We start from the raw sequence: 21,195 nt of genomic DNA on the forward strand, positions 1-21,195 counted from the left end.
AACAAATAAACCAACCTTTCAAAGGTTTATTCTGTATCAAAGTGCCCAATTTTGCAAAATGAAGTCTGTATTTTATACTTAATATTTTTTTCAATTGAATAAAATCTTTGGCTTACCTAATCAAGATAGTTTTAGGACGTGAACAGATACTACTTTCCTAAACAAATTTTAGAGTAAAGTAGTAAAGTCTACGAACAAATTCCTCAAGTAGTGGTTCTTAGGCCACATGCACCTAGAACTATCCGACTGCTTGTTAAAAATGGAACTTAATGGACCCCACCCAGATCTGCTGAATCAGACTCTATAGGGTCTGGACCCAGGAATGTATGTATATTTTTTTTAAAGTGCCATAGGGGATTTTACGGAGAAGGCAATGGCACCCCACTCCAGTACTCTTGCCTGGAAAATTCCATGGCAGGAGGAGCCTGGAAGGCTTCAGTCCACGGGGTCGCTGAGGGTCGGACACGACTGAGCGACTTCACTTTCACTTTTCACTTTCATGCATTGGAGAAGGAAATGTCAACCCACTCCAGTGTTCTTGCCTGGAGAATCCCAGGAACGGGGGAGCCTGGTGGCTGCCGTCTATGGAGTTGCACAGAGTTGGACACAACTGAAATGACTTAGCATCAGCAGTAGCAGGGGATTTTATGCACACTAAAGTTTGAGAACCAACAGGCTATGGTCTGTCACTTGATAACAGATGATCAGATATCACAATGTTACTGAGATAGAAAAAGGATCACATATTTATCAAGCTAAGAGTCTCCCTGGATAACTGAGCCTTGCCTAATTATTAAAGTTATAAATACTGAATATACATGGAAAGCCTGCTTTACTGTACGGAGTTTAAAATTTGTTTTACTTCTTTTATTAGCAAATCAAGGTCATATTCTAAAATTTTTCAAACACCTAAAAATTCTCAATTGTTACTTATTATTTTGGGGTGCTGACTCCTAGCACATGTAACATGATCACTCTTATCCTCTATGACACCAATTAAAGAGGGTCTGAATGCCTGACTTTTGACATAAAAGGGAAGTATATTCACTGGCATTATACTTGAGAATGTTTTGATTGAATCTACTATATCATTGAAGCCCCAAGGCTCCTCATTAAACCCAGTCACACAGAAGTCAGTTGTCACTATTTCTAAAGCTAAGAAAGAGAATAGGCTTTTCATTTCCTGTTTTTGCCTTCTCATTCATCCACTTTTCCCTCCCATCCCTACCATCCATATCCCATCCATGCATCCATCCATACAGCATCACTCAAAGGATATTTGGTATTGTACTAAGTGATACACAAAATAAAGTTAAGACAGAACCCTCTATGTAAGGCAGAATCCTAAAATGCCTCCCACAGATCTCCACCCTAATCCCTGGGACTGTGAATATGAAATATCACTGATTATATTCCTCATGAGGCAGAAGGGATTTTGTGGATATAATTAAGTAACTGCTAATCAACTGACTCAGAGAAGGCAATGGCAACCCACTCCAGTACTCTTGCCTGGAAAATCCCATGGACGGAGGAGCCTGGTAGGCTGCAGTCCATGGGGTCGCTAAGAGTCGGACACGACTGAGCAACTTCACTTTCACTTTTCACTTTCATGCATTGGAGAAGGAAATGGCAACCCACTCCAGCGTTCTTGCTTGGAGAATCCCAGGGATGGGGGAGCCTGGTGGGCTGCCGTCTATGGGGTCGCACAGAGTCAGACAGGACTGAAGCGACTTAGCAGCAGCAGCAGCAATCAACTGACTGGAATCAAGATTGCCGGGAGAAATATCAATAACCTCAGATATGCAGATGACACCACCCTTGTGGCAGAAAGTGAAGAGGAACTCAAAAGCCTCTTGATGAAAGTGAAAGTGGAGAGTCAAAAAGTTGGCTTAAAGCTCAACGTTCAGAAAACAAAGATCATGGCATCCGGTCTCATCACTTCATGGGAAATAGATGAGGAAACAGTGGAAACAGTGTCAGACTTTATTTTTCTGGGCTCCAACATCACTGCAGATGGTGACTGCAGCCATGAAATTAAAAGACACTCCTTGGAAGAAAAGTTATGGCCAACCTAGATAGCATATTCAAAAGCAGAGACATTACTTTCCCAACAAAGGTTCGTCTAGTCAAAGCTATGTTTTTTCCAGTAGTCATGTATGGATGTGAGAGTAGGACCATAAAGAAAGCTGAGTGCCGAAGAATTGATGCTTTTGAACTCTGGTGTTGGAGAAGACTCTTGAGAGTCCCTTGGACTACAAGGAGATCCAACCAGTCCATTCTGAAGGAGATCAGCCCTGGGATATCTTTGGAAGGAATGATGTTAAAGCTGAAACTCCAGTACTTTGGCCACCTCATGAAGAGCTGACTCACTGGAAGACACTGATGCTGGGAGGGATTGGGGGCAGGAGGAGAAGGGGACGACAGAGGATGAGATGGCTGGATGGCATCACTGACTTGATGGACATTAGTTTGGGTGAACTCCAGGAGTTGGTGATGGACACGGAGGCCTGGCGAGCTGCAATTCATGGGGTCGCAAAGAGTCAGACACAACTGAGTGACTGAACTGAACTGAACTGAATCAACTGACTCTGAATTAAACAAAAAATAGATAATCTGGCTAGACCCAATCTCATCAAATGAGCCTTCTGGCTGATAGCAGAAGAGGAAGTCAGAGATTCCAAGAGGACACACGACTGTTGGCTTGAAGGTGAAGGAGGCCATGCTGTAAGGAATGTGGATAGCTTTCAGAGCCTCAGAGTAGCCGGAAGATGACAACCATCAAGGAAATGGGAGACCTGAGTTTTATAACTGCAAGAAACTGAATGCTGCCAATATCTGAATGATTCAGGAAATTCTTCCCCAAAGCCTCCAGATAAGGGTCCAACCTGGCCAAGACATTGATTTTGGTTTTGTGAGTCCACAAGCAGATAACTCAGCTGAGTCCAGTCCTCTGACCTACAGAGCTGTAAAATAATAAACACTGTTTTAAGCTTTGGCTATAATGATTTGTTACGCAGCAAGAGAAAACTAATGACCAACCTAGATAGCATATTCAAAAGCAGAGACATTACCTTGCTAACAAAGGTTTGTCTAGTCAAGGCTATGGTTTTTCCAGTGGTCATGTATGGATGTGAGAGTTGGACTGTGAAGGCGGCTGAGCGTGGAAGAATTGATGCTTTTGAACTGTGGCGTTGGAGAGGACTCTTAAGGAGATCCAACCAGTCCATTCTGAAGGAGATCAGCCCTGGGATTTCTTTGGAAGGAATGATGCTAAAGCTGAAACTCCAGTACTTTGGCCACCTCATGCGAAGAGCTGACTCACTGGAAAAGACTGATGCTGGGAGGGATTAGGGGCAGGAGGAGAAGGGGACGACAGAGGATAAGATGGCTGGATGGCATCACTGACTCAATGGACGTGAGTCTGGGTGAACTCCAGGAGCTGGTGATGGACAGGGAGGCCTGGCATGCTGCGATTCATGGGGTCGCAAAGAGTCGGACACGACTGAGCGACTGAACTGAACTGAATATACCTTCTTTAAGTTAATATGGAAAAAAGACACCTGTTCACTGTGACGGTAAAAAAAAAGTGTGAACAAGTATTAGGGAAGCAAGAAAAGTGACTAGTGAAGGCGGATGGTAAAGAGATAGAGAAGGCAAAGGGGAAGGCAAAAAAGAAGAGGTGATATGAGTAATAATCAAGTTAAGAATGAGTAAGTAAGCCTAAACAAAGAAGCACATTATAAAAGTAAATAAATTATAAATGCAGATGTACAATTTTTAAAAAATAGTATAAAGTGAACAATCATATAGGTGAAAAACCCAGGTTAAAGAATAGAATATTTTCAGTACTTCAGAAATGCACCCACCCTTAACCCACTGCCCCTTTCCTTTAATATTTTCCCCTCTCACTTACAAGTAGAGTGAGTGAGTGAGTGAAATCGCTCAGTCGTGTCCGACTCTTTGCGAACCCATGGACTGTAACCTACAAGGCTCCTCTGTCCATGGAATTTTCCAGGCAAGAGTACTGGAGTGCGTTGCCATTTACTTCTCCAGGGGATCTTCCTGACCCAGGGATAGAACCCAAATCTCCCGCACTGCAGGCAGACGCTTTAGCATTTGAGCCACCAGGGAAGTCCCCACTTACAAGTAACCATAATCCTAACTTCTACGGTAATTACTTTCTTGCCTCTTAAAAGTTTTAGCATTTATGATTATGCTTGTTTTAGCATTTATGATTATGCTTGTTTTTGACCTTCATTTAAGCATATTTGTACTGCAAATACAGTGTCATATACTTCATTTGCTTAACATGCTTCCAAGGTTCATCTATGTAATTGCGTGCAGTTGTAACTAATTCATTTTCACTGCTGTGAAATCACATAAATATCCAAAATTGATTTACCCATTCTATTGATGGAGAAGGAAATGGCAACCCATTCCAGTATTCTTGCTTGGGAAATCCCATGGACAGAGCAGCCTGGCAGGTACAGTCCATGGGGTCACAAAAGAGTCTGACACGACTTTGCGACTAAACAATATTATATTGATGATCGTTTCTTTTTTTGTTTTGTCAAATATGAACGTTATGAACATTCTTGGGCTTCCCTGGTGGCTCAGACAGTAAAGAATTCACCTGCAATGCAGGAGATGTGAGTTCAATCCCTGGTTTGGGAAGATCCCCTGGAAGAGGGCATGGCAACCCACTCCAGTATTCTTGCCTGGAGAATCCCAATGGACAGAGGAGCCTGGTGGGCTACAGTCCATGGGGTCGCAAAGAGTCGAACGCAACTGAGCGACTAAGCACAGCACATGAACATTCTTATACATATATCCTGGCGCACTTATACACAAGTTTCTTTGGGGTATGTACCTCAGAGCCTGGAATTTCTGGTTCATAAAATATGTGTATTTTCAACTTTACTAGGTATTTTTCAACTCCCATTGGCACTGTATAAATGTCCCAATGCTCCAGTCAGTACCCTTGTATTTGTGGGATCTGACATCTGCATATTCCACTAACCTTGGACTGAAAATATTTGGGGAAAATATTACAGAAAGTTCCAAAAAGCAAAACTTGAATTTGCTACGCACCAGTGACTATTTATACAACATTTAGATTGTATTAAATCTTACAAGTAATCTGGAGAGGAATTAAAGTTCAGGGAAAATTGCATGGATTATATGCAAATAGTGCCATTTTTATGTAAGGGACTTAAGTAACCACAGATTTTAGTGCCTTTGTGTGTGTGTGTCTGGGGGGTGGTCCAGAACCATTTCCCTGAGGGCACTGAGGGAGAACAGTACTTTGTAGTACTCCGTACTGTCTGTCAATGAGAAGTACCTCAGTTTGGTTTTCTTTTTCGTGCCCTTGATTACTAATGAGATTGAGCACCTTTTCACACACTTATCAGTTATTTGGAATTCCTCTTTAGTGAAGTACCAGTTCAAGAGTTTTCTCAGTTTTCTATTGTGCTATCTTGTTTGTAGAAATGCTTTATATATTCTGAATATCATTTGTTTGTTGTATTTATCGCCAATCTGTTACTCTGTGGCTTATCTTTTCACTCTATGATTATAGGTCATTTCTAAAAACCCGTTTTTAATGAAAAAAATCAGTTACCTAGTTCTTATAAGAAATATGTTTAATAAATTAGTTAAAGTTCTTGGTTTGAGATTTCTTTCAAATAATAAAAAATCTACAAATTTAGAGGAGCAAGGGAGAAAGTTAAAAGCAAGGAAATTCCTTAAATTTTTAGTACTAGTTTATGATTCTATAATTAGTAGCAGCACTGCATTTGATATTGCTGGCTACTTCAGGAACTCAAAACAGTGTTCCTTTTGTGAATTACCATATTAACCATGTATTTTCTTCCAAACTTCAGTGGAGTAACTGCTTCATAAATGAACTGGAAAAAAAAATGAACATGCATGTTACTACTTAAAAAGTCCTATTTCATGTAATAGGACTTTTTATTAATATTAAGCATTAATATTAATTTATTAATATTAAGCATCTAGACCCCAAATACAGCCACAGGAAAAGGAAATGAACCCTAGGAAATCCTTGGTCCCAACCTTGTTGCCATTCTTTTAGTCTCAACACTGATTTTTGTGATGATCTATGACTCATCTTCTCACCCCTCCTAAAGGCACCATCCTACTATTTACCCTTCCTATTTAAAAAACAATGCCAGTACAGCAGAGTCTAGATTTTTCCCCTGAAAAGTAAATTTAAATCTTATTAAATAAGCCTTTATACTCAACAGCCATGATCTTCCCCATGGTCTCTGCTTCTCTTTATAAAATATGTGTCTGTTGCAGGAGGGGAGCAGGGAGGAGGTGGCTACGGACATAATAAATAACAGGATATTTTTAACTCTTTTGTATTGTGTCAATACAATATAAGAATTTGTTAGAACAATTCCACTTCTAGGAATTTATCTAGTAAGAGATATTAATAAGAGATGTGAGCAAAGAGTTATATTTATTTAAGAGTTCACTTGCTGTGCTCAGTCTTGTCCAACTCTTTGTGGCCCCATGGACTATAGTCCACCAGGCTCCTCTGCCCATGGAATTTTCCAGGCAATACTGGAGATGCCATTTTATACTCTAGTATTATTTATAACAAGAAAAAAATAGAAATAGTCTAAATGCTCAATAAAAGGGATTTGCTTAAGTGTAAAGATATAATGAAAGTGAAAGAGGAAAGTGAAAAAGTTGGCTTAAAGCTAAACATTCAGAAAACGAAGATCATGGCATCTGATCCCATCACTTCTTGGCAAATAGATGGGGAAACAGTGGAAACAGTGGCAGACTTTATTTTGGGGGGCTCCAAAATCACTGGAGATGGTGATTGCAGCCATGAAATTAAAAGACTCTTACTCCTTGGAAGGAAAGTTATGACCAACCTAGATAGCATATTCAAAAGCAGAGACATTACTTTGCAAACAAAGGTCCATCTAATCAGGGCTATGGTTTTTCCAGTAGTCATGTATGGATGTGAGAGTTGGACTGTGAAGAAGGCTGAGCGCTGAAGAAATGATGCTTTTGAACTGTGGTGTTGGAGAAGACTCTTGAGAGTCCCTTCCATTCTAGAGGAGATCAGCCCTGGGTGTTCTTTGGAAGAAATGATGCTAAAGCTGAAACTCCAGTACTTTGGCCACCTCATGCGAAGAGTTGACTCATTGGAAAAGACTCTGATGCTGGGAGGGATTGGGGGCAGGAGGAGAAGGGGACGACAGAGGATGAGATGGCTGGATGGCATCACTGACTCGATGGACGTGAGTTTCAGTGAAATCCGTCCGAGAGATGGTGATGGACAGGGAGGCCTGGCGTGCTGCAATTCATGGGGTCGCAAAGAGTCAGACACGACTGAGCGACTGAACTGAACTGAAAGATATGACACAATATTTCTAATACACTCTACAGTGGAAAAAAGCAAACTACAAAAAGCTAATACCATGTTTTTCAATATACATGTACACAGATTAAAAAAAATACTTGGAAGAATATGTCAAAATGTTCAGTGGTTTATTGATGCAATAGTATTCCTTTTTTCTTTCTCTACTTTATTTTTTTCCAAATTTTCTGTAAAAAACATGTGTTACTTTTATAATCATAGAAAAATTTGAATATACAGGAGTTTATATACAGGCACAAACAGTTTCTGAGTCTTTGTCATCAATTTATTCTGACAAAAGGACACAGAAAAAAACAAAAAAATAAATATTTTCTCTTTGTACTTATATACTTTTTCTTATGGTAGTAAAAATTATACTTAAGATGAACTGAATACAGAAGAAGGAGATACAATCTCTCAGCTATCAGACTGACACAGATCACAAAGAATAAAATCAGCAGAGTGAAGACAACTCATGAACTGCTGATACAAATCTAAGCTAAAAAACCCTTTAGGAATAACAGTTTTACAATCTGTATTTAAAAACCCCTAAAACTGTACATTCTTTTACCCAATCAATTATATTTCTAGGGATTTATCCTAAGGAAATTAAACAAGTCTGCAAAGAGATACACATGAAGTTATTTTCAGCAATATCATTTGTAACAGTGAAAGATGAAGACAATTCCAAAGTGTATCAATAGGGTAAATGAGAAGACAGTATACCTACGGCAGACTACTATTAAAAAGTATGCTACATATCTTTCTGTAGCAGCTATTTTCTGATACTATATATCATATAGTAAAAAAATGATAAAACAGCCTTTATGAGATCCCATTTTAAGATGTTTTTTTAAATGAGAATGTATATATTCATGAAGAAAATGTTTAAAGATTTCAAACCAAGGTTCACTACCAGTTTTCTGTGGTAAGTGGAATTACAAAAGATTTTTAATGTCTTATTTATAACTTCTTGTACTACAATGAGCATGTACAACTCTTAATATCAGAAGGAATGATTCTGAAACAGTCTGATTAGTCAAATAAAATTAGCTTTGGTTTTTTCCTACTCTTTTCTCATTCCTAAGGCTCTTAGAAGGTTCCTGATTTGAGCGCATGATACTCACAGATGAAAAATGGGTCAACTATACAGTTAATAGTGGATATACAAAGCTAGTGAAGGTGATAGAATTCCAGTTGAGCTCTTTGAAATCCTGAAAGATGATGCTGTGAAAGTGCTGCACTCAATATGCCAGCAAATTTGGAAAACTCAGCAGTGGCCACAGGACTGGAAAAGATCAGTTTTCATTCCAATCCCAAAGAAAGGCAATGCCAAAGAATGCTCAAACTACTGCACAATTGCACTCATCTCACACGCTACTAAAGTAATGCTCAAAATTCTCCAAGCCAGGCTTCAGCAATACGTGAACCCTGAACTTCCTGATGTTCAAGCTGGTTTTAGAAAAGGCAGAGGAACCAGCGATCAAATTGCCAATATCCGCTGGATCATCGAAAAAGCAAGAGAGTTCCAGAAAAACATCTATTTCTGCTTTATTGACTATGCCAAAGCCTTTGACTGTGTGGATCACAATACACTGTGGAAAATTCTGAAAGAGATGGGAATACCAGACCACCTGATCTGCCTCTTGAGAAATTTGTATGCAGGTCAGGAAACAACAGTTAGAACTGGACATGGAACAACAGACTGGTTCCAAATAGGAAAAGAAGTACGTCAAGGCTGTATATTGTCACCCTGTTTATTTAACTTATATGCAGAGTACATCATGAGAAACACTGGGCTGGAAGAAACACAAGCTGGAATCAAGACTGCCGGGAGAAATATCAATAACCTCAGATATGCAGATGACACACCCTTATGGCAGAAAGTGAAGAGGAACTCAAAAGCCTCTTGATGAAAGTGAAAGTGGAGAGTGAAAAAGTTGGCTTAAAGCTCAACATTCAGAAAACAAAGATCATGGCATCCGGTCCCATCACTTCATGGGAAATAGATGGGGAAACAGTGGAAACAGTGTCAGACTTTACTTTTCTGGGCTCCAAAATCAATGCCGATGGTGACTGCAGCCATGAAATTAAAAGACGCTTACTCCTTGGAAGGAAAGTTATGACCAACCTAGACAGCATATTCAAAAGCAGAGACATTACTTTGCCAACAAAGGTTCGTCTAGTCAAGGCTATGGTTTTTCCTGTGGTCATGTATGGATGTGAGAGTTGGACTGCGAAGAAGGCTGAGCGCCGAGGAATTGATGCTTTTGAACTGTGGTGTTGGAGAAGACTCTTGAGAGTCCCTTGGACTGCAAGGAGATCCAACCAGTCCATTCTGAAGGAGATCAGCCCTGGGTGTTCTTTGGAAGGAATGATGCTAAAGCTGAAACTCCAGTACATTGGCCACCTCATGCGAAGAGTTGACTCACTGGAAAAGACTCTGATGCTGGGAGGGATTGGGGGCAAGAGGAGAAGGGATAACAGAGGATGAGATGGCTGGATGGCATCACTGACTCGATGGACGTGAGTCTCAGTGAACTCCAGGAGTTGGTGATGGACAGGGAGGTCTGGCGTGCTGCGATTCATGGGGTCGCAAAGAGTCAGACACAACTGAGCGACAGATCTGATCTGATACAGTTAATGCCTCTATTAACCATGCTTAAATGGCAGTTTTTATTAAGAAGATATTATTTCTAGGACTTGCCTAATGGTCCAGGAGCTAAGACTGTGCTCCTAATGCAGGGGGCCCAGGTTCAATCCATGGTCAGGGAACTAGATCCCACATGCCACAACTAAGAGTTTGCAAGCAACAACTAAAGATCCCACGTGCTGCAACAAGGATCCTGTGTGCTTCAACGAAGACCTGTTGCAGCCAACAAAAGTAAAAAGTCAACACCCTTTAAAAAAAAAACAACAAGATATTATTTCTAGAAGAAAAAATGATATATCCCCTTTCAGACCTGAGATATTATCAAAGATTTGGTAATTATGAATGAGCCCCCATTTGCTGATGTCTTCTCAACAATTATTTAAGTGATCTTGGTGATCATGGTGGCTTATTGTATTCATGGATATAGAAAGGCATTGCAGTATACCCCAGAATCACTGTCAAATATAACTTTCTGTGATGATGGGAAGATTCTATTACCTGTGCTGTCCAATATAATGGACAGTAGGTCTATCTAATGTGCTGACCAATATGACACATGTGGCCACTGAGCATTTGAAATGTGGCTAGTACAATTAAGGAACCAAATTTAAAATTTACAAACTGAAATTAATATAAAATATACATAAATAAGTATCCAAGAGAAATATAGTTTCCATTTAAGACCTGGCATTTCAGTGCATATTTCCAAGACTAATGAAACCAGGACTGTGTGAGTTACAGAATGTTTTTTGAAAAATTAAATGGTCTTTTATGCAATCCTCATTCTTCTTTATGTAGGAAATAAGCACACGATTCTTGAAAGCGTTATTCTCATGGCTTCAATAAGACTGTGTTACTTAGGCTCACCCATTACATCTCCATGTCTTTCTTTTTTTTGTATCATTAGTCTCTTCCATCTGCCATCAACCACAGGCTTGTCCCAAAAGATGAATCCTTGGTTTCCTGTTTTCGATTTTCCATTCAGAAAAGACTTCTTACACCTTCAACTATGATCCTATTTGTCTTCTGCAAAACAGCACTTCACTATACAACCTTAAACAAAGTCTTAATCTTTAAGACAGCTTCTCATTTGTAAAATAACTTAAGAGGGTTACTACAGTTCCTTTGGTTTTAGGAGTCTCTAAATTCTAGTAGAAGCCTAGTTATAAAACTTTGTTTCTGTTTTTTTCTCAGACTGATTCTTCTTCTTGCCCTTTAAGTGCTATGGTACCCCATGGTTGTCAGCGACCAACTTTTCCACTCTCCACATTCTCTCTCCAAGAACTGCATAAACCCTTCATTATGACTGTCTCAAATTTATGCTGCAGTTCTAACTTCACTCTTACAAGTTCCAGATATACACTTCTATTTGCTGCACAGTTTCTTTAGTTGGCCTGACACATTTAAGACTCCAGTAGAACATGTATCCACCCCACTGCAGTACTCTTGCCTGGAAAATCCCATGGACGGAGGAGCCTGGTGGGCTGCAGTCCATGGGGTCGATAAGAGTCGGATACGACTGAGCAACTTCACTTTCACTTTTCACTTCCATGCAGTGGAGAAGGAAATGGCAACCCACTCCAGTGTTCTTGCCTGGAGAATCCCAGGGACGGGGGAGCCTGGTGGGCTGCCGTCTATGGGGTCGCACAGAGTCAGACACGACTGAAGTGACTTAACAGCAACAGAACATGTATCAGGCCAACTAAAGAAACTGAACCAAACTTTCTTTGTCAGTACGGCTCAGTGATCAAAAACAGAAGTTTTAGGATCAGATGTATCTGAATTTGAATCCTAGTGCTGTCATTTATTACCTGTGTAACAATGATCAGGTTAACCTCAAGTCTCCATTTTTACATGTAAAATGGGGTTAAAACTAGTACCTACAACTCAGGTGGTTGTTATATGTGCATTTTATATATATAGCTTAGTACAATATCTGAAATATGCTAACAGCTCAAAAAATGTTAGCTACTATTATTATCAGTAGCATTACCTCAGTAGCATTACCACCTTCCTAGTCCTACAGGTTTAATAACTCAGCCAACTTGATGCATTCTGTCTCTTTAAAAAAAAAAAATCAGTCAACATTTGTACATTTATTTTCCAGTATGATCTCAGACTGTTTTTCATTCCTTGACTGTTACTGCAGCCAGCCAAACAGATTACTAGATTTTTAATACTTACAGGGTAGAGTCTTTTCTTATTTTTATTCCCACTATATTACCTAGCATAATGCCTTACACATAAAAGTTTTGCTATTATTAGACAATTCAAATAATCTTTATATTTATTCATTCTATTACACTAGACCTCTTGAGTTCTTTGAAAACAGGGAGTGTCTTGGTCCTCTCTGTGTATCTACACCTGAAAATCCTTTAGTCAACAAACATCTGTTAAATGAACAATCTCCCTTTTGAGAATGCAAAGGGCAGCTCTCATATTCTCTAATCCCACCAATTTATTCTGACCAAACTGACCTCCCCACAACTTCAAGAGCAGACTCACTGTCATTACTCAGGACTCTTATTTTGTATCAAAAAGTCTACTCAGATTAAGTAGGACAGGGAATTCATTAGCTTGTATAATTAGACAGTCCAAGGATACCACTAATTTAAAGCCTGGCTATTGATCCAAAGATTACCATCGAACTTGGCCTCATTCTTTCCATCTTTTGGCTCTGCTTTCAATTTATTGGCAAGCTCCAGGTTCACATTCTATTCTCTCAGCAACTCCACGGTTCAAAGCACGCCTCTTTCTCAACATAATTAACACTCCTGCATGCTAATAGGAAAATGTGTCCATCTCTAAACTATCACTGTTGACAGAGGGATGGACTACTTGACTAGCTAGCCCTGAGTTATGTGCACACCTTTACGGCAGGGTGGGATCCATTCTACTGCCTGGAATGGCTTTCCTTCCCATTTCTGCCTCCCCAAATTAAAGCTACAGCTTTTCAGCCCCCAAAAGTCTTTTGTGATTTAAGATCTTCCCTGTCCATTGGATCAAGTAACTCATTTCCAAACAAACACTTCTTTTTCTTCCTAAAAATCTACCATTTAAAACAAACAGGAGGGGAAAAATTCCAAGAAAATATTGCATGATGAATTCTAATTATGTCAAGTTATAAACAGTACAGGTAATATGTACTATTTCTTAAAATGTAAAGATAGCAGTTATATGTATCTACAGATACATTCTATATATTAGGAAAGAACAGATAACCTGGCAACTTTTAATATAGTGTTCAAGTAATGTTTGGGGCTTTAAATTTTCTATAGGGTCTAAATAAAACATTTCAGCTAATTAAAGTTGGGTCTGAATTCAAAGGACACTGTGTAACAGTCTATGGTTTTAGAGTTACCTCAAACAGGATTTGAGTTAGGCTCAAATCATGGCTAACACCACCTTCCTTGGCTTTAGCTACAGGTCTTTAAGCAAATTATTTTTCTCTCCAAACCTGGGTTTCATTACCTCTAAAAACAGGAATGATAATATCTATCTGTATGTAAAGAGGCTGTGTGGCACAGTGAAGAAAAAGAGAGTAAGATGGACCAAGGCTGAAATTCTACCGCTATTATTATTTATATGATTCTGAGTGGCTTTATGTAAATCCTGTGTGATTCCTCATATGTAAATTCGGGATAATAATATTTTAAGCATTTTATTTATTTGGCTGTGCTGGGTCTTAGTTGTGGCATGAGGGATCTAGTTACCTGCCCAGGGATTAAACCAGGTCCCCTACACTGGAAGTGCGGTGTCTTAGCTACTGGATCACCAGGGAAATCCTTGGGATAATAATATTTAATCCATTGGTTGTTAAGCATTTAATAAGGCAATGTACTTTAAACATCTACCACAATGAACAGTAAACAGTGAAAACTCAATCAATGATCTTATCCACATCAAATTATCTGTTTAAAATAATTTAGAGAATTAAGTATTTTTGTACTCACCAAGGTCTGCCAAAGACTTCTTATACTTAATAAGTGATATTTCTGACATTTTAGAAATTAATCTAGTCTAACAGGTTGTAAGGTACTTTGCAATCTTTTTCTCCTCTTTTAGACTTTTTGACTAAATAAAATGAACAAAATGAACAAAATGTCAACGAACAAAAAATCTGGTTTATAAATAAACTACTAAAGTAATAAAAATAAGTGTGGATAATAATGAATTAAAAGTTCACAGCATAGTAAGGGAAAAATCCACTGGCATTACTTATTCTTCATAAATGCCTTTGCATTTTCTTTGTTAGCTAATATTTCTTAAAGGAAAAAGACACTGGCCCTAGAGCTATTTAAAAGACGGTAAGATAATGAGCTAGATAAACTCCTACAATCAACTTATCCCTTAACTTGAGGCTTAATGTAGTAATACCGAAATGACTCATGCCAATATGAAGTCACTATGCTATCCATCTCCTGAACAGTCAGTCATATACCATATAGCCACCTCCTGAACAGAATCACAAAATTTGGGGTATGAACAACAAGTTTAGATGCTATCAGAACACATACAAAAGGCAAGTGGCCACTCATTTACATATTCAAAAAAATTTAATTTTAAGGTCATTCACTAAAAAACACAAACCATATTCTATATAACTGTTTTCAAAAAGATTAAACAAACATTTGATTCCTTCCATTTTACACAAGAGGCAGTTTCTTTGGAAAACAGTTTCTTGAAGTAGTGTTAACAGTTTTGCTTATCTTTCCAAAATGAGTGAATCATATGTAATACTCGGCAATCTTTAATGAGTGCACAGACATAGGAAAAGTTAACAGCTTAAGAAAAGCTGTATGAAAATAATTACATCATACTATATACTATACGTAAGAGATGTTGTCCTCCTTTGTACTGTTTTTAATCTACTCCTTGAGGAAGCTGTATTTTAAACACAAAGGAAACATGTTGAACACCTCAGTCACCAGATATTGTTCTCTACAACTAAGAAAATCAAATAATATCTAATTTACTTTATTTTCTATGTTAAAAAAATATGTATAAGGCAAAGTAATTTTTTTTAAAGAATTAAACATAGATACAGTAGGTAATCTTTTGTGCCTTTTCTAGTTTTCTTTCTGCAACTTTTTTTTGAGGGGGCATGAGGAAAGAGGAAAAGTAGTGGAAGTCTTAAGTTGCCCCTAGATATTTTTACAAGTACATTTGGTAAGTCAACTAGACGAAGGGGAGAAAGAAAAAGCGTTCGGGCTCACTCTGAGAACAACAGTTCTTAAAAAACGCCAGTGCTGAGAGTCATGCTTTCCTGACAATGCAGCGACCAATATTATTCCGATTAAAAGCGCGCTACAAACCTAAATCTGTAAAGTCAATTTGGCATCCTAAATCCGAATTGGCCTGCAGCAATCAGACGGAGCAAGGGTCTACCTCAGCTTCTGCAAAAGTTAATTTTCTAGGAAAGTAAAACAGTACCCATCAGTTTCCTACGGCCTTCTTCCCCGAGAGATGCTGCTGTCCGCCTCGCCCCAGGCTCGGGGTCTGACCCGCAGGCCTGGGTGTGTTGGGGCAGTCGGCTTCTCCCCGTTAACCTGGTCCGGACCAGGAGTAACAGGACCAGTTACTGTACCTACCCGCGATTCCCCTGAACGGCCAGGGCGGCCTCCAACCGCGCCCGGGGCCTCCTGTCCCCTGGGTTGTCCCCCACCCCACTCACCCGCCCGAGTGGTGTCCGTCAGGTCGTGGTTGGCCGCTCCCCGGGGAAACTCCCTCAGTTTCCGGCCGCTCAGGCTCAGCACCCCGGTTACCGCCGCCTCCTCCAGCGCTCGGTCGAGGGAGCGGCTCCACGAGCCCGGGCCAGGACCAGGGCCTGCCCCGGAGTTTGGGCCGCAGTTAACAGCCGAGAGGTTACCTCCCGACGCTCCTGGGCAAGAGTATTCTGCAGCCGCGGCCACAGCGACCAAGCCCGCGGCCGCCATTTCCCAGCCAACAACTCTCCGGCCCTTCAGCTCAGCGCATGCGCGACCAGATGATAGGTGGGCGGGGAAAGGGGCTTACAGACCCCGGCCGGATCCCTTGATGGACAGGGCTGCGGTGCCGCTCTGCACTTCCAGGCGCTGGCCTCCGCCCACAGGAGGTTTCCAAGAGAAATTTAAAACGGAACTCACAAATCTCGAGCAGCTCCCTATGATAGGCTCCCAGTGGCCTTTCTAACATACCCCTACAAAAATGTCTTTCAGACACGCTCCTCACCAAAACTACCTTCCTCCCTTAGGAGGATTAAACATTAAGTTTTAACACTGTTGCTGCCACAAAAGAGGGAAAAGGTTCCTTGACTTGTCATTCTATAAGCCAAGTGATTTAAGTGGAGATTGTGAATTTATTAACCATTATTGCCTGAGGGAAACAGAAGTGTTAACCTGGCTCCCAAACTTCATAATTCTCATTGAAAGGGTTAAATATTTTAGGCCCTTCCTACAAAATAGCTTCTTAAGGAAAATAAACACTTTAAATAGTACCTCTTCTTTGGGCAAGATTTTATTGTTGAACAAAACTGGGTGAACCTCACTGAAGTCTAAAATTTGGGTCTAGAAGCAAAACCGAGGAAGAGAAAATGATCTTACCATAATCTACATGTGGGAATTAAAGACAGAACTGAAGAGAGTTAAAAATAAAAATGAAACCATTCAGTTACTGGAAGATTAGAAAATATTTCATTTTATTAAAAATATTTTGTCATTTTTTACCACACCACAGGACTTGCAGGATTTTAGCTTCCTGATCCATGGACAGAGGAGCCTGGTGGGCTGCAGTTCAGAGGTCTGGTTGCAGAGTTGGCAAGACTGGGTGACTTGCACAGCAGCATGACTTCCTGAATGAGGGATTGAACCTATGCCCTCCAGAATGAAAGCTGGGAGTTCTGACCACTGGACTGCCAGGGAATTCCCACCACTTCATTTTAAACCAATTAGACCTCACATATATTACAACCAGTCTTCAGCTTATTCTTGACATTACTGAATGACACTTAAGTCATTCCTGCTAAATGATGTAAATTTCCCCTACAATCAATCAACTAGTATTTTCTGTGGGAAATAAGACTGTCAGATACAGTCCTTTTCCTAGATTGTAATTATGGAATCCAAATAAGCCAAATAGAGATTCAGTTCAGTTCAGTTCAGTCGCTCAGTCGTGTCCGACTCTTTGCGACCCCAATAGAGATTAAAACCACAAAAAAAGGGCTGAGTGGGGGTAGTGGGAATTAACCATCAGAATTCAAAGAAAAGGAATCTAGTATGTCAAATTCTGAAACAAATCTGAAGGATTCTGAAGTGCAATAGGCTGGAAGGGGAAAGTAACATCCCAAATTGAAAGGAATATCAGCATGAACACATCCAGGTACGATTTATAATGGTTCATGTGGAGAACATTGCCACAGGCCAAAAAGTTCATGTCAGAGAGCAAAAGAAAGTAAGGTTGGAGAGATGCTGTCCATCACTCAAGGTCCAGCTTTACAATGAAACGTTGATTAGCATTTCCCCAACTCCTAAATAGAAGAGACTGTGAAAATGTTTAATCTCACTGCCAAAGTTCATTAGTATCAATTGCTCAGAGAGTTGTTCTGTAAATTGTGTTCTAGGTTCTTCAGCGACAGGTTCCATGATCAGTGTCTCTAATGAACATGGGTCACCCAAATAGCAAGTGATCTGTTATCCCTGGCAGGTATCATCTATCCAATGTATGAATTGGTTTTTGTTACTCTAGACTTCTAAAATTGTTACTCTTAGAAAGACTTTAAGCTATACAAAAAGCAGGTCCTCATTTTAATTTTTTTAGAGCTATTTCAACCACAAAAGCAGAACCATATATTCCATATTAATGCTACAATGCTATAGAAATAGACTTTTTTAAATGCACAGATATCATCTATATTTGATTACCAATTACCTTCCACATTTGAATTCCTGACAAATTCTCCTTATATGGCCTCATTCTTCCTATCCACCTGCACATATCATTATAATTACAACATACAATGGAGAAGGCAATGGCAACCCACTCCAGTGCTCTTGCCTGGAAAATCCTATGGATGGAGGAGCCTAGTAGGCTGCAGTCCATGGGGTTGCGAAGAGTCAGACACGACCAGGAGACTTCACTTTCACTTTTCACTTTCATGCATTGGAGAAGGAAATGGCAACCCACTCCAGTGTTCTTGCCTGGAGAATCCCAGGGACGGGAGAGCCTGGTGGGCTGCCATCTATGGGGTCGCACAGAGTCGGACACGACTGAAGTGACTTAGCAGTAGCAGCATGCTAATTCCGGCCTTTGAAGTTCTGACCAAGTTTATACATAGATTATACTTTGTCTAGTCAACTAGATTTTAAGGTCCTTAATACGTTAAACTTTATAGTTATCTTCAATATCCTGGCTGAGTATATCAATAGTTTAAAAATAGAGTAAGTGGAAAGAAACAAAGATGCTGTTAAGTGATGCTGTTAAGTACTAACACAGTAGAAGTTATGTGCTAATACATCAGAGGTTAGGAGAAAAAAGACTTACAATATTTGAGAACAGGGTCTCATTAAGTCCAAAATATCTATAGATATTAAGTCTACCATGGTCAAAACAGAAGCCTGTGGATACAGTAAAAATTAAGATGCTATATATACACTATAAGAACTAGTCCTACATAAAGGCAGGCTGGAAGAAAAGATAAATCAGAAGTTAATTTTGAGACCTCTAAGGATTTGAAGTTTTATCTATAAAGTACAGGTAGAATGAGGGAATTCTCATCCTTCTCCCTCAATCTTCTCCATAAAGGAAGGGACAAAATCATCTTGAGAAAATAAGGTATGGGAAATGGGAGTCATTGTAGGGAATTCACCAGAGTCTAGTGATGAACAAAAGAAGTTGTGAGAAACAGTTGCAAAAGGGCTGAGTAAAAGGGCTTCAGGGATCTCTAACTTGTTCCACTACTGCTCTATGGTCTGGAAGCAGGTGAAAAGTCAATGCGGGTTTACCAAATGTTAGGAATTAACACAAAGAACCTCCCTGCTTCTCCCTGTGTATTTTATAGGCTGAAAGGTTACTCACTGAACACTAGTGGCAAAAGTTTCACTCCAACCTTAGTAACTCTCTCCACCTCTGCATCTCATATCACGCAGAAATAAAGTTCTTTCCCTAGTTTTACTCATTAGAAATATATTATGGCTACTCCTTTAAGATTCTACTTTATAAACTCAGAGCAGTAGGATTAAAATCTTGGCCAATCCCCTTTTCTAAAAATACAAAGCACAGAAGCTGGTTTGTTGAATATGTTCAACAAATGTTTGGTTCTACCCTTTCTGACTTCTTTAGTGGGGAAAAAAAAAAAAAAAAAGAATTGACTTTTTAAAAAATTTTACAAGAAAATTTAGACTGTGATTTTCTTCTCAGGAAAAGTGGAAATAGAAATTAAACATACAGGCTAGGGAAATAATTTCCTATTTATCTGTTTTTAATTTTTTTTGATGTGGACCTTTTAAAAGTCTTTATTGAACTTGTTAAAATATTGCTTCTATTTTATGTTTTGGGTTTTTGCCTGCAAGGCATGTGAGTTCTTAGTTCCCCAAGCAGAGACGGAACTGCACCCCCTGCATTGGAAGGTGAAGTTTTAACCACTGGGCCACCAGCGAAGTCCCTCTTATTTTTCTTTAAACATTGATAAACCTCATCAGAATATATTGAGAAAAAGGAATTTCAGTTCCAAAATGGTATCACATTTCTTTGTTTTATCAAGCTTTTAGTTGGATAGATTTTTAGGTAGAAAGTAAACTGTAAGGGCAGGGAAAAAAAGAGACATTCAAAGTCAACAATTTATAAACAAATCTTTAAATCCCTCTTAGAAAGTGAAATCGCTCAGTTGTGTCCAACTCTGCAACCCCATGGACTGTAGCCCAGGCTCCTCCGTCCATGGAATTTTCCAGGCAAGAGTACTGGAGTGGGTTGCCATTTCCTTCTCTAGGGGGTATTTTTGACCCAGGGATCAAACCCGGGTCTCCCGCATTGCGGGTAGTCACTTTACCATATGAGCCACATGGAAAATCCCTCTTAATGGTTCACAGTAGTCCAAAATTCTTGTTGTAAATGCTTGGAGTTTATTGGTGTCATTTTTAAACAGGGGTTAACTCCAAACTGATCTATGCAAAAATAACTTGCTTTTAACTTAAGGAAAGCTTAAATCTCATGCTTCCTTTTTTTTTCACAGTGGCAAAAAACAAATAATCATATAATTCTGATGAGACTTCAAAGATTTAGTGAACAGAAATGAAGAAATCATTTTCTGCCCTAATGTTGCCTGCATTTAGAATGTATGGCATTCATTCTCTGCAGTGTATTCATTCTCTGTCCGCTATTTCTTTTCACTCTTACTTCCTTAGAGTAACAGAAATCAAAAGGTACCCCAACACTGTTTATGTTACACTGTGAATTACAAAGCTATTGACAGCAAAATATGATATATCTATCTATTATAACAAAAAATAACCACTGGGCAATAAATTCAAAGTTTCTTCATACTTACAGTATTTTATGATTTGCTTATAATTAAAATTGTGGTGAAGTTTATACCTATTAGAAAAAAATACATAATGTTTGACAAGGAACACTGGCCTTTTCTAATAGGTCTACCTAACTGGAATGAAAAGTGATGAAATCTCATAATTATCACTGGCAGAGTGTATTTACTTACCATGTTACAAATGCTAGAGCATGGTATTACCATTTCTTAGATATCTGACAAGCCACACACCATTCCACTACTTTCTGTGGGTGTTCCATTCATGGAGAATTAAAGATCTAAGCTTAAAAAGTAACTGGATCACACACAGGTCTTGAAAAGCTGAGTATCACTGAACCAAGATGTAAAAAAAAAAAAAACAAAAAAACGGATGATCTCTAAAGGTTCATTCAGTCTAATATATTGCATTCTAAGAAAATTTGATTTTCTATTCTAATTCCCCCTGACTAGTTCTTGTTGGAGCTATAATTGAAGCAGTCAAAAGATAGTTAATGGAATGTCAATATGAGTCTAAATTGATTTACCAATTTAATTGTTTGGCAGCTTTTCAAATCCTAAATGTTATAGTCACTACAAAGTTCTTTGTAACACAAAACAATCTAAAAACCACAACTCAATCTTTTTAGC

The 21,195-nt window shown here is 39.2% G+C and overlaps 1 protein-coding gene across 11 annotated transcripts in view; it reads right to left on the reverse strand.

Annotated features, from left to right (window-relative positions):
- LRCH3 (leucine rich repeats and calponin homology domain containing 3) overlaps nt 1-16,026 on the reverse strand; it is a 107,852-nt gene extending 91,826 nt beyond the window's left edge. For 7 of the 11 annotated variants that reach the window (XM_027536853.1, XM_027536824.1, XM_027536787.1 and 4 more), the window contains exon 1: nt 15,727-16,026. In XM_027536853.1, coding sequence (XP_027392654.1) covers nt 15,727-15,988 — 262 coding nt within the window. In that variant the 5' untranslated portion in view covers nt 15,989-16,026. The remainder of the gene's footprint in view (nt 1-15,726) is intronic. The other 4 variants (XM_027536804.1, XM_027536844.1, XM_027536862.1 and 1 more) reach the window with 2 other exon arrangements.
- Between the last annotated feature and the right edge of the window lie 5,169 nt (nt 16,027-21,195).

This window comes from Bos indicus x Bos taurus, chromosome 1, assembly GCF_003369695.1.
Source record: "Bos indicus x Bos taurus breed Angus x Brahman F1 hybrid chromosome 1, Bos_hybrid_MaternalHap_v2.0, whole genome shotgun sequence".
NCBI classification, from domain to species: Eukaryota; Metazoa; Chordata; class Mammalia; order Artiodactyla; family Bovidae; genus Bos; species Bos indicus x Bos taurus.